The 13088-nt window shown below is 46.6% G+C and overlaps 1 protein-coding gene across 1 annotated transcript in view; it reads right to left on the bottom strand.

Annotated features, from left to right (window-relative positions):
- Positions 1 to 6093: 6093 nt before the first annotated feature.
- NDUFA9 (NADH:ubiquinone oxidoreductase subunit A9) overlaps positions 6094 to 13088 on the bottom strand; it is a 29942-nt gene continuing 22947 nt past the window's right edge. The window contains exons 9-11 of the mRNA XM_082666440.1: positions 11468 to 11563; positions 9115 to 9181; positions 6094 to 6638 (exon numbers count right to left, since the gene is read on the bottom strand). Of these exons, the coding sequence (XP_082522566.1) occupies positions 6468 to 6638; positions 9115 to 9181; positions 11468 to 11563 (334 nt within the window). The 3' untranslated portion in view covers positions 6094 to 6467. The remainder of the gene's footprint in view (positions 6639 to 9114; positions 9182 to 11467; positions 11564 to 13088) is intronic.

Genomic DNA, 13088 nt, shown 5'->3' with positions numbered 1-13088 from the left:
GTGTGCCAGGCTCAGCACTCAGCATCATCTCATTTAATTCCTCACCACAGTCCTCCGATGTAGGTGTTTGTAGGTATTATTATCATCACATCCATTTTACAGACAAGGAAATTGAGGCTGAGAAAGAGAGGTTAGGGATTTGTCTCCCAGCTAAGAGGTGGAGTTTTGCATAGAGCTTACCTGCTAAACCACTGGGCATCACCCCCAAGGTAAGGGCTAAACTCCTCTCTCCTTCCCCTCCCCCAACACACTGTAACCACCTGACTCTCACACCCCAGTGCATCTCTTGAGCCCCCAGTGCATCGCTCACGCTGTTCTCTTCACGCTCAGTGACAGCTCCCTCCTCACCCAAACACTCACACACCAGCTCACACCTGTCCCCTGGTGATCCCTCAAGACAGCTTTAGAAATCCATTTCTGGTGGTTTTCTTCTTCAAGCTCTCAGAGCCCTTCATAGGTATGCCATACACACTTCCACTCTAGAACTTCTATTTGTCCTTAGGATAAAGGTCAATGTGACCTTAGAGCTGAGGCAGGAGATAGGTGGGCCCCAGGCTGAACAGCTGTAGTCTGTCCCCTGTGGACAGATACTCCAAGATGAAGAGGAGAAGCTAAGCCCCGCCTAGATAGAGACCACATAGTTCTCGTTCTCGAGGTCAAGGAGACCTTCCCGACTATACATGTGCAGAAAGCCTTCCTGGAGGTCGAAAAGGGAGTGATGTCACCCGACCCATAGGCCTCTTCGCTAGAATCCATCTTGGCTAAGAGATATGCTCGCATACATGGGAGACCCTGAGATAAAGCAAATACGGACTCAGAACCAGGCAAAGCAAGATGATTGGCCAAAGGACACCTGGAAGAAATGCCCCATATGAGCGATTCAAACTACCACGCGGGCACGACTCTCTCTCTGAGCCCACCCGTGTGTCTATCCACACATACTCTTTTTTCCTCCTAATAAACACTTTACTTGTTTCGCTACTTTCTGTTTCTTGGTGGAAATTCGTTTTCTGCAAAGCTGTACAGGCAGGGCCTTGTCACTGGCCCCTGGTCTCATGAATAGGATTCAGTGTTCTCGCTGCCGCAGACTGACTTCAATCTCTGGCTGGGAACCGAAATCCTGCTACAAGCTGCTGCAGGGCAAGGCCACCGGAGATCAGAGTCAAGCAAAGCCAAGGGAGATACACAGGAGGGCCCAGGAAGACAGGAACTTAGAATCTGGACTAGGAACTTAGAGTAGGATCACAGGATAAATACATGTAAGTAAAGTATAAATGACAATGTCATGATAAGAGGGGCGGTTGAAATCAGCTTTGATGATCAGGTCATATGCACCTTGAATCCAGAGAACATGGGCCACAAATGCACCCCTAGGAGAGCAGGAATTGAAGTCCCTGTAGGAAGAGCCCCTATAGATGGACACTCAACTCATCCCTCCTCGCCGTGGAAAGAATCACCCTGGACATGTGTATCCCAGATCTTGCGCCCAGGACACATCCCTGGTCCCACGCGATCTCCGTGCACTGAGGAGGGAACTCCTAAAAGCTTGGGATGGTACAATTGTTTCCTAAGTCAGAAAAGGTCTTCAACCTCCAGACGACTTAAAATTAAATACACAGAACGAATTCAAATCTCAATTCATGTTTATGCTAAATTTGAGGATAACTGCACATATTTGCTATTGAAAGTATTTGTAATTTTAAAGAATTGAGCATTTTGGAGTCTGACAAATTTATCTTAAGATTCCAATTTCAAATGTGTACTTTATTAATTCAGACTTAGATTTTTAAGTTGAAACGGATGAGAATTTTGCTAAGTTTGTAAATAGTATCATGATTGCCAGACTTGAAGGTTAATATCTATATAATTATTAGCTTCACTACAATTTTTTAAATATGTGGGAAGGCTTTGTATATTGGTCAGTTGCAAAACGTAGCCAAAAATGTATTAAATTTAAAAATGAGTTTAAAATAACTAAGAAAATTCAAGTAACTAAATTATAAGAAACGCTTAAAACTAATCGCTAAATTCACTAGCTTTATAAACAGTTAGAATTGTGGGCTGAAATTTTAAAAGTTTAAAGGTTAGTTTTATTTATTGCTTCAATAAATGACATAATTTGAAAATTTCTAAACTGATAAACTGCCCTTTGGGAAACTGAAAAATCTAACAATGATTACTGTTTATATGTCTGTTTCCTGCCACTAAACAATGAATTCATTGAGTAGAAAGCAACTTCTTTCTTATATCCCCATCAGCTGGCACAAGAAAGGCCAGAAGAGTAGGCCACCCATGGTAAGTACACCAGCAGTGAATGTTTATTGCTCACTAAATGCCAGTGTGAAGTCAAATCAGGCTACACGTTGGATCTGTTTCTTTTACTTGAACCTTTGCTCTCCGCTGCTTCTGTTCACTAAAAGGATACTGTCTCTACATAATGGCCTGCCTCGGGGAACCCTGCTCTTCTGCCTGAATGTTAAACCAAAGTGCCTTTGTTTAGGGAAACATCCGGACCTGTCTACCTGTGGATGGCTGCAAGAAAGAAGAAATTAACACATTCCCTCCAAGAGGGGGGCCATTCCAGGGTATATTTGCAAAACTTATAACCTTTTTACTTTACTTCCTCATCTCCTTCCCCTCTCTGTGCTATAAAAGAAACTGGCATCCAAACCCCGATAGGACGGTTTTTGGGAGACACTAGTCTGCCATCTTCTGGGTCTGCTGGCTTTCCGAATAAAGTCGTATTCCTTGCCTCCACACCTTGTCTCCAATTCATTGGCCTGTTGTGTGGCGAGCAGAGAGAGCTTAGACTTAGTAACACCAGGACTGTGATGTGTGCTTTACTCACAGGATTTCACGGGATCCTCACCACAACCTGTGACGACCTGAAAAAGTTAAATCAAGGTCAATTCACAAAGCCAGGGAGTGTTGGAGCCAGGGCTGAATCCGGGCTCCCTGACTTCAGGGCTGCATCTTCCCTTAACTTCTCTGTTACTAGTTGAGTGGATGAAATTCTTTAACGGTGGGACTTTTGACAATCGTTTGAGCTGAGGAAATCGCATGCGTGTGCTGGAGACATGGGTGTGATTGTCCCGTGTGAACAAGCGACCAGGACAGCGACAGCGGATCTCGGTGGAGCTTCCTGGGACCGAGCTGAGGAACCGAAAAAGCTGAGTTTCCTTTAAAAGACAGAGAACGTGGAGCTTCTGGAAGGAAGGAGGTAAGGGAAGGGATGGAGAAGAAAGCCACCTCATTTAGGGTTGGTTGACGTGAACCGAAAGCTTGGTTATTGTGCTAATTTGTGGCAAATGACGAACAGCAAGTCCACGCTTTAATTTACCGGCTAAGTTAGCGCTCAGAGATGGACAGATACGACGGTGGCCTTTTGCATTTTGAACCTCAAGCGTGTCCTCTATTGAAGAGTGTGCCGTTGGGGAGAGAATCAGACGTAAAGTGGGACGGCTGGCTGGACAACGGGGTGCCCTGGGCCCGACGGAAAAGCCAACAGAGGCGTGTGTTGCACAGCTGGTAGCAAGTCAGGGGAATACCACACTCTGCTCAAATGGTGTTTCAGGTGTTGACCATGGTTTACCATTAAAACATGGTCACCTTCCTACCGTACAGCACAGGGAACTCTACTCAATACTCTGTAATGACCTATATGGGAAAAGAATCTAAACAAAGAGTGGATCTATGTGTATGTATAACTGATTCACTTCGCTGCACACCTGAGACTAACACAACATTGTAAGTCACCTATAGCCCAATAAAATTTAAAGTAAACAAATAATTTTTAAAAATTTTAAACAAAACCAAACCATGGTCACCTTGCCTAAACCCAGCTCCCAAGACACAATGGCAACACACTTTCAAAGATGTCCCCGGCAGGGGTCCCAGTGGTCGTTCTCAGCAGGTGTGACACAGCCCCTGGAGGGCACCCCGGAAATCTGTGGGTGCAACCTTTATCACAATGATGGAAGGGGACTGTGGGCATTTAGTGGGGGTGGACATAGCACAGTAAGTCAGAACACACAAATCGAGACTTGAAACATCTCACGTGACTTAAAAACCCATTTATACTCACCTGAACTGCAAATTTAACTGTTTGACAGATACAAGGGATTTCTGGTACGGGGTTAATACATGCTGAGTTTTCTAAGAATGTGATTTACTATATAAATCTAGGGCAAATTAGATTTTGTTTTGTTCTGAACTTTACAAGAAGCTGCTCACTAATGCAGAAGCTGACATCAGGAAGAGCAACGAAGCTCTCGGCAGTTAAGTGGCCAAGATAGACGGACCCTCTCTGCAGCCCTGACGTCAGGGAGCCTGGATTCAGCCTTCACCCCAACACTCCGTGGCTGTGTGAACTCGACCTTGATTTAACCCTTTTGGGTCATCACAGGTTGTGGTAAGGATTTCGTGAGATGGTGCGGGTAAAGCACACATCACAGTCCTGGCATTTAGTGACCAATAAATATTAGCTGCTAGTGTATCATGCATGGGTGACCTACTCTTCTGGCCACATCAGGCCAGTGTACCTGTGTGCCTATGGTGACTGCCCACATGAAGGCAAGCAGTTGACCACTTCACTATGCCCTTCAGTGCAACTGTGCTCACATCATCACTGGAGTACATGTTATTTTATTATGGGTGTATTATTCTCCTTTAATGCCTTGTTTATATGAGATAAGGCATTATGTTTTGATTACATGTTAGATAGGTTATAATAATACAACTTTCATAAAAGAATAATTAATAAAGGATGTATTACAAAATATAAAAAGGGGGCATCAGGTGTGACAGGAAAGAACCATCTTGGGTAAATTATGGTTTTAGAGAAAGCAAGTATGCAACATCATGAGTTAGGATACAAACCGATGAGAAATAGCATTGCTAGAACACACAGATACTGTACATCACACAATTATCATGTTTTCAAATCAAATCCACCCATCTGTGTGCCTGCTGGCTGGCTTGTGGCTGGCAGAAGTATCCTCCAAACCAACAAGATATCTCTTAACTGAAGAAAAAAAGGGAAGCAGGGTTGGACTCCTTTCCCTAAAAGACTGATTCTCACATATTAGTGTGCATGAGGATAAACCGGCATGTTTAAGGAAAATAAAACTCCCAGGCCCTTTCATCAGATTCTTTTTTTTTTTCAGATTCATCATGTAATATTGTTTTATTTTTTTCCTCCAGTTTCACTGAGATTTAATTGACGTGCATCACTGTCTCTAGAGGTCCTGACTCAGCAGGTCTGGGGTGGGGTTCCACCGCTTGAATTAGTAACGGGAGTCACACTCCTGAGATGCAGCGTTTCTGCACATCAGTGCTTTTCACACCACTGTGCACAAAAATCTCCCGGGGACGTTTTAAAAATGCAGATCCTGATTCAACAGATCAGGATGGGCCTGCCTTCCCGACAAGCTCCCAGGGGGTGCTGACGCTTCTGGTCCAGAAATCACACTTTTGTCCATCCGGGGACAAAAGATTCTGGAGCATGCAGAGGGGTCAGGGAGAGAACGCACGTAAGCACTCACGTTCCTCACTCCGCAAGGCTGAGGCGGACATTACTGTAAATGAACAGGGCTTTCACTGACCTTCCCACCCCACAGACTGAGGCGCTGCACCGCGGTCGGCTGCATGACCAACCCTGGGCCGCCGAGGAAGGTGGTGCATTAGCTTCACCACAAACCCTGGGAGTCTGTCATCACACTGTCCTGAGGGACTTGCCGCCACTGAACCAACTGTGCACCTGGATCTCGGCTGTGAGGCTGACAACTTATGCAAACAGTCCTAATTCCGACGCGCTGGCGCTCCTTTACGCGGCAGGGGATCCCTGTGCACCCACGTGTCTGAAACCGTCTAGAGGCTGCCCTAACCGCAGGCGGGCAGAGGCCTCGGCAAGTTCAGAGCTGGGCAGAGGACTATGGAATTATTGCAGGTAGTCGGAGGGTCCATGGCTACAGACAACGGTTTTCCATGTATGTCCTATATTTTAAATGTGTGTAGAGATCATTAAGACAAACGTTTAAAAATACCCAAAGTATGGGTAAGTTCAGATTAGTTATGGGACATTGTGTCTTTTCTCAATTAGCGTTTATTAAAAGGCGTCATATATCACAGGGGGCTTCACAATATTCCGACCTTAAAAAGCGGTTCTCATCTTCCGGAACATTCACAACAAGTGGCCTGACAGAAGGACATTCAAATCTTCCAGGATTTCAGAGAATAAGATATATAGGTGTCAGCATTAAATATATAAATTTAAAGAAAATAATGCTCAAATTCTAGATGGCTGAATCTCTCCCTTTGTAAATCAAGAAAGAAAATGTTGGCAAAGAATTTGATCTCAGATGTTTTAATAGGGGCTCTTAGGCACTATGTACAGGATTCTCTGCCAAAGGTGGCCTGGTCGCTAGTGACCCGAATGACACCAAAAAACAAGGGCAGCTCAGGGGCCACTAAACAGTGGCTGTCTTGGCCGGCTTCACATCTTCAATCTCAGAAGACAGCCAGCGGTACGTGCGGTGACGTCGCAGCACCTCGATGGCCTTGAGCTCCAGGGGCGTGGCCTGAATACCCAGGTCTTCCAAGCCGGGCAGGTGAGGCAGGGTCATGTCTGTGATGTGAACCTGTGAGTAAACAAGACGCGCAGAGAGCACTGAAAAGCGGCCAGGGACACGGAGTGCTGGCCTCGCAAACACTCCAACCCGCAAACCGGCCTGAGTCCCGCTGCTGAGACTTCACAGGGTTCAAAGGATACGGGGCAGGGGTTGATGCCCAGAACCACTGAAAGCAGACCACAGAAAAGGGCTTGTGGAGGGAAAGGCAAGTGTCAGCTCAAGGTCTATCCGCGAGGACAAAACACAGGCTCCGGTGAGGGTTAAACAGCAGTCAGTCTGGGCTGGAGCAGACAGGTCGTCACATCTGTGAGGCTCAGTAAAGAAACAGGGGCTGAGGCAAAACCAGCCCGTCCCGAGCATCCCCTGGGCCTGTTCTCCGAGCACAGCTTTCCGCCTCGGTTTTGCTGAATCAAGATTATTCCGCGACAATCCAAGAACCTTTGTCTCCAGCTCTGGCTGACTAATGACTACTGACTAATGACTAACCTGGCTGACTAATGCTGACTATAGATCTAAAAATCCAAACCCACCTTGTTTGGAGGGAAGGAGGGTGAGTCCTGAGATTCCAGAGACCCCGGCTCATCCACAAGCACACGAAGAGGTTCGCTCCACACCCAGAGCCGTGTGCACCCCCCTCCTCCCACCCGAGCACGTCTGCCATCCTTCCACCAAAGAGCCGTCGAGCTGCCTCCCCGGATCAAATCCCAAACCCAGCAGCCTGCTGCCCCGACACTTCCTCGGCGACACACGTAAGACATGCATCCGTCAGACACGCGGAAGCGTCCTGGCCACAGTTCTCCCGCCCGATCTTTCCTGAACGCAGAAAGGACACCTTGGGATAACAGCTGCCCGCTCACATCTGTTCCCCAAGGACTGTGTTTCCATCTTGCTAACATTCTAGCTTTTAAGTTAACATTCAGAGGACACCCTGGCTGTTGCTTGTCGGTAAAAGGCCAAGAGATTTTCAAAGGGAGAGACGGCAGAGCGTGTGTATTTTATTTTGTGACCTCCCTAGAAACACTTCGACACAAACACTTCTACACACAGTGGGCAAACGATCAGTGAGGGAGACCGGCTTGGAGACAGCGAGATGGGAAGGGATCAGCGCACTGCAGGGGACGAGAGGCAGCGGGAGCTGGTCCAGAGGCTACGGAAGGGATGAGCTACCCTCCTGGATCAGAGTGGGTAGAGTGGAGATGACTATTTCCTCTACCCTTCTGGAAGTGGAGAATTTTCCATGCTATTATAAACATTTTCATAATAAAAAGCTGAATAAAAAGGTAGGAAGAGGGAGGTGAGACCGAGCATACAGTTGGTTTCCCATCAATACCTGCTGATGGGCCAGACCTGTGCCGTCCAACACAAATTTAATAAAACTCACATCTTATTTCTGCAGTCACACTAGCCATATTTCAGGCGTCCCACAGTCACTGTTGCTAGTGGCTACCTTCTGAACACTAGAGATGACAGAACATTTCCACCACAGCAGGAAGGATGCGGCAGTACTGTTTAGATGGGTAAGGAAAGGAAGAAATCATGGAGGATTTCCAGATTTCTGGCTTGAGCAACACAGAGAACAGTGGTATCATTAACTGAGCTGAGAGGGGCTAGGAGAGAAGCGGGTTTGCCATTGTACTCTCGGACGAGCCGTGTTTTGGATAACTATTACACAGCTAAACAGATGTGAGGCCTGCCACTGGGTGGGCGGGGAGGTCATCCAGGGCTGGAGTTGAAGCCGCTGCCAGGAGCTCACAGACAGCAGCCGGAGCCCGGGGCGAGATGAGGGTCACTCAGAGAAAGAGCAAGGACAGGAAAGGGCTGAGGACAGAGCCCTTGGTCCCCACCGTCAGAGACCAGGGACGGAGGGTGAACCAGGGAGACCGAGTGAGCACGAGAAGCAAGAGAATGTGGAGAGCGCAAGTGGAAACCGGGGTTTCAAGAGGACAGGAGCAGCGCCTCTGACCAACGTGGCTCACAGATTGGGTGAGGGCAGGTCAGAGTGCTGACCGCTGGAGTTGGCGGCACAGAGGTCACAGGTGGCCGGGAACAGAGCCAGGTTCGGGGAGACAAGGAAATAAAAGCCAGGAGTGGGTTAAAGCGAGAAGGAGGTAAGAAGCTGTCAACCACGGGTAGAGACAGCTCTTCTGAGGCGTCTGATGCACACGGACACAGACAAACAGGGCAGCGGCCAGACACGATGGGCCCAGGGAGGGACTTCGGCCTTTAAAAACACACAGAGCTAGCGTTAGGGCTTGTCTGTCTGTACGTGGATGGAGATGATCCAGCGGAGAAAGGAAAATTGAAAATGTCAAAGATAGGACCCCGGAGAGCCTGGGCCTGGGTGCATTTTGTGCACGAGGACGGCAGACGAGCACGTGGCGCTGAGACAAGGCGAGCCCGGGAGCTAGCTCGACACTCACTCCCCCATTTCCGCGGCTCTCTGCCCGGCATCCGCCCGGGCCAGTGTCCATCACCTCATACTCACCCGCTCCACTTTGTCCCTCGTGGTCCAGGGCTCAAACGGACTAATTTCGAAGAGTCGACCTAGCCATCTGGAAAGAGGAATGAACATGGCACATGTGGTGAGCGTCTCTGCTCGATGCTCAAGCCAAGCAAGCACGGGAGGCTGCCGGGGAGCCAGGAAGTCACCGCAGGTTTTTAAAGAAACGAACAAACATCCGAACCTCCTGGCCCCAGTGCCTGGGAGGTCGCCTCGCCTTCCACGCCAACAGCCGCATCACCTCCCTGTGGCTCTCCTAGGCACCCACCAGAGGGACAGTGAATCGGGAAAGCTTACGGTACAGCTGCCTCAGCAACAAGACAAACGCAAAAGATCCAACGTTCAGTGACACCTGTCACATTCAATCAAAGTTAAGCCCCAGACGTTCAAACAGGCTTCCGTCAAGGACACAGGGCGAGCCAGGTGGTATGCAAGATACAAAGCATGAGCTTAAAAGTAGGGGACCCGAGAGAACCAAAAATCCAAAAGTAAGGAGATGCCTAAGATCTACAGTTCAAATGAGGAAGCCAAGAGAGAACCCGGACAAGAGGGGCCTCCTGCTTCCTCAGCATCATCTCTTCACCCTACTGAAACCCGGGGTCTCCTTATCTGCCACCTGAGTTCCGTCTCACGTGTCTTCAGGACAGGGAGGCCCCTAGGAATTCCTCGGGGCCCCCACTGAGGACTGGAGGCAGAGCTGGGAGCATGTGCTTTGAGCAGCAACCATCCCTACGGCCAGGCCGGCTCTGCTCTTATCTGATTGTCCTAATGGGCCTTTAGGTCAAAAGTCATCAAACCCAGGGTTCCGCAGCTTTTTAAAAACCTGAAAAACATCATCCCAAAGGGAGGTATAAGAAAATGAAAAAGGAAGCTGAAGACAGGTCAGAAATTCTCCAGGAACATAGCAAGCCTCAGAACCTGTTCCAATGGCCAAAAAAAGGCCACTTCGCTGGCTTACAAAAACGAAACAAAACACACCGCCTACAATCCTCTGCTCTGGTCCTACGCTAACAGATCACCTCCAGTCTGTATTTTCGGGTCCTCAGGGGCCACGCCATGGGCATACGCAGCTCCAGGAGAAGCCTCAGGCGTAGGCACAACCACGAAAGCAGCTCCCTGCAAACTGGCTGATACCCCTCCACTGCCCCGAGGCCCCCACCACAAATGACCTCACCGCTAGCCCCAGTGCATGCCCTTTTGTCTTTATCTTACCTGACTTTTCTACAGCATTTCATTCCATAAACATTAACAAAAGGCCTACTGTGTGCCTAACACCGTTCTAGGTGCTGAAGACACAGATGTGAACAAAATAGCAAAGCTCCTCTCCTTAAACGGCATTCCCTCCTTAAAGCGTGCCCTTTCCTTTGGTGCCCAGGAGGCCAAAGTCTCTCCCTTCCTCACTTGAGCCTCTGGTTACTCTCTTCCGGCCCCCCTGACAAACTGCTCTTGCTCCGCTGGTCCTTTAAACGGAGATACTCCTCAGTCCTGCTCTTCCACTCAGTCCCCACTCTGCCCCGCTCGCCTCGGAGTCGCGCGAGTGTTGAATGAGATGAAGAAGGCAGCCTGAAAGACGGAACACTCCCAATAAACATTACCATCACACTGCCTTCTAACTGTCATCTCTCTGATACTTCTGTTAGGCCAGAAGCTTTTTTGAGGGTTTACTGTAACATCCTGAGTGCCTGGTACATTGCCTAAGACACAGCTGGCAACAAGAAATGTTTGTTGAATCACTGAATGACCAAACGAATGAAGAAGTGAGCTGCCGTGCTGCTTCATCAGTCAATCTCTGGCAAACTGGATGTGAAAGTCTCCCTGACCAGGACCTCAGTGTGTGATCATTCCAAGATGCTAAACCTACAGAGGGGAGAAGTGAAGCAAGAAGCAGGAAGAGCAAATAAGGCAACTGCAGGAAGCGGCTGAATTGACCTGTCTCCTTTCCCCAACCCCGGGATCAGACTGCCTTAATGAAGGAGGGGCCCTTTCCCCTCCTGGGTGAGTGGATGAAACAGAGGGAAACTTGATTGCTCCTTCACATGACCTGCCAAGCAAGACGCTGCCAATTAAACCCAGTGGCTTCTAACAGGAGAATCTGAAGACCTGCAGATTCAACCTTCCAACACAGTGTTTTTCTCACCCACAAATCAACATTCCCTTTCTTAGACTCCTCTGGCTCTTTCCTAGATGACTGTCAAGATAACAGAAGCACCTCCTGGTTAGAGATTCCCAGATTTCACCGCAATGGACGTACTCCCTCTAACCCCTGGGTGGGAGCATTACAAACGAAGTCTCTAGTTAGCTCTTTTCTAGAAGGCACAAAAAGTAGCGCTTTACTTACCGATAGACAAAATGTGGCAAAGGGTATGCCAGGAAGGGTCTGTGAGCCACGGCAAAGATGTACTGCACCAGGTCAAAGAGGACGTACCGACTGGGCCTACAAACAGAAAATTCACACTTCTTCAGATTATTTGCTCCTCACAAACTTTCGCTCTTAGTTTTACAAAATAACATCTTTCTTATGAAAAAGGAAACACATACGCACTATAGTAAATACAGATTAGCACAAAGAAAAACCACCCACCAAAGATGAAGTTAATAAACTTAATATATAATAATAAACTTAACTTCTCATCTGCTTATATTTAAATTTAATTTAATTTATTTTAAAATTTCATTTATTTATTTATTTTTATTTATTTTTTGGCTGCATTAGGTCTTCGTTGCTGCGTGTGGTCTTTCTCTAGTTGCAGCGAGCGGGGGCTACTCTTCATTGCAGTGCGCGGGCTTCTCATTGCAGTGGCTTCGCTTGTTGCAGAGCATGGGCTCTAGGTGTAGGCTTCAGTAGCTGTGGCACACGGGCTTAGTTGCTCCGCGGCATGTGGGATCTTCCTGAACCAGTGATCAAACCCATGTCCCCTGCATTGGCAGGCGGATTCCTAACCACTGAGCCACCAGGGAAGTCCCTCATCCCCTTATACATTTTTTGCTTTTATAAATATAAGATCACACAGGTCATCATATTCTGTAATGTCTTTTTCATTTAACGTTAAATCCCAATCACCTTTCTGTGTCACTAAACATTCTAGTGCATGCTTAATGGTTGCCCGTATTGTACTGCAGGTAATCATAATTATTTTATCACCAATTCTCAGGTTTTGGATATTTCAGCTACTAAAAATATTTTTCTTTTTTAAAATAATGTTTTAATGAACATTCTTGTTGCAAATATTTCTATATATCCATAATTATGTATCTGTAATATATTCCAGAAACAGAACTAGCTCAAAGTATATTTTGACATTTTAAGGCTTTTATCAAACCTCTTCCAAAGAGGTTACATCAACTTAATAGAAAATGCTAGTAGTCCCCTCACCAAAAATGAGTTTAGTCATAAAAAAATGAGCAAACGTAATTTTGTCCATCTGCCAGGTAGAAAAATGTACCTCAACATTTTAATTAGCATTACTTTAATATTAGAGATTAATTTTTTTCTTCATATATTTTTGGCCATTTACATTTATTGCTTTTCTCTCTTTCCTCCTGGAGTCTCTTTCTATAAGAATGGTTTGTAAAAATTTTTATATTTTAATGATATAGTTGGAAATGTCTTTTATTGTTTATATTACTGCCTTTTAATGTTTAATTGTCTTGTGGCATACAGAAGTTTAAACAGTTCGTTTAATCAAAACTACTGACTTCTTTTACTTCACTGTTTGGTTTTATGTTTAGAAAATCCCTCTATAGTCACTAGTGACATAAATAAATTTCCACATATTTATTCTAATGCTTTGTTTTTTTACCCAGAAAATAAGTCATCCTGCCATGTATTTTTGTATTGATATAGGATAAAGATGTTATCAACATTTACTGAAAAATCTACCCTTTCCCCAAATTTTGAAATATTACCCTTATCACACTCTATTCTTACATATATTTGAGACTGTTTCTGGACTTCCTGT

The sequence above is a fragment of the Grampus griseus genome, assembly GCF_964374135.1.
Source record: "Grampus griseus genome assembly, chromosome: 11".
NCBI lineage: Eukaryota > Metazoa > Chordata > Mammalia > Artiodactyla > Delphinidae > Grampus > Grampus griseus.
This window is presented reverse-complemented; position numbering and strand designations above follow the sequence as displayed.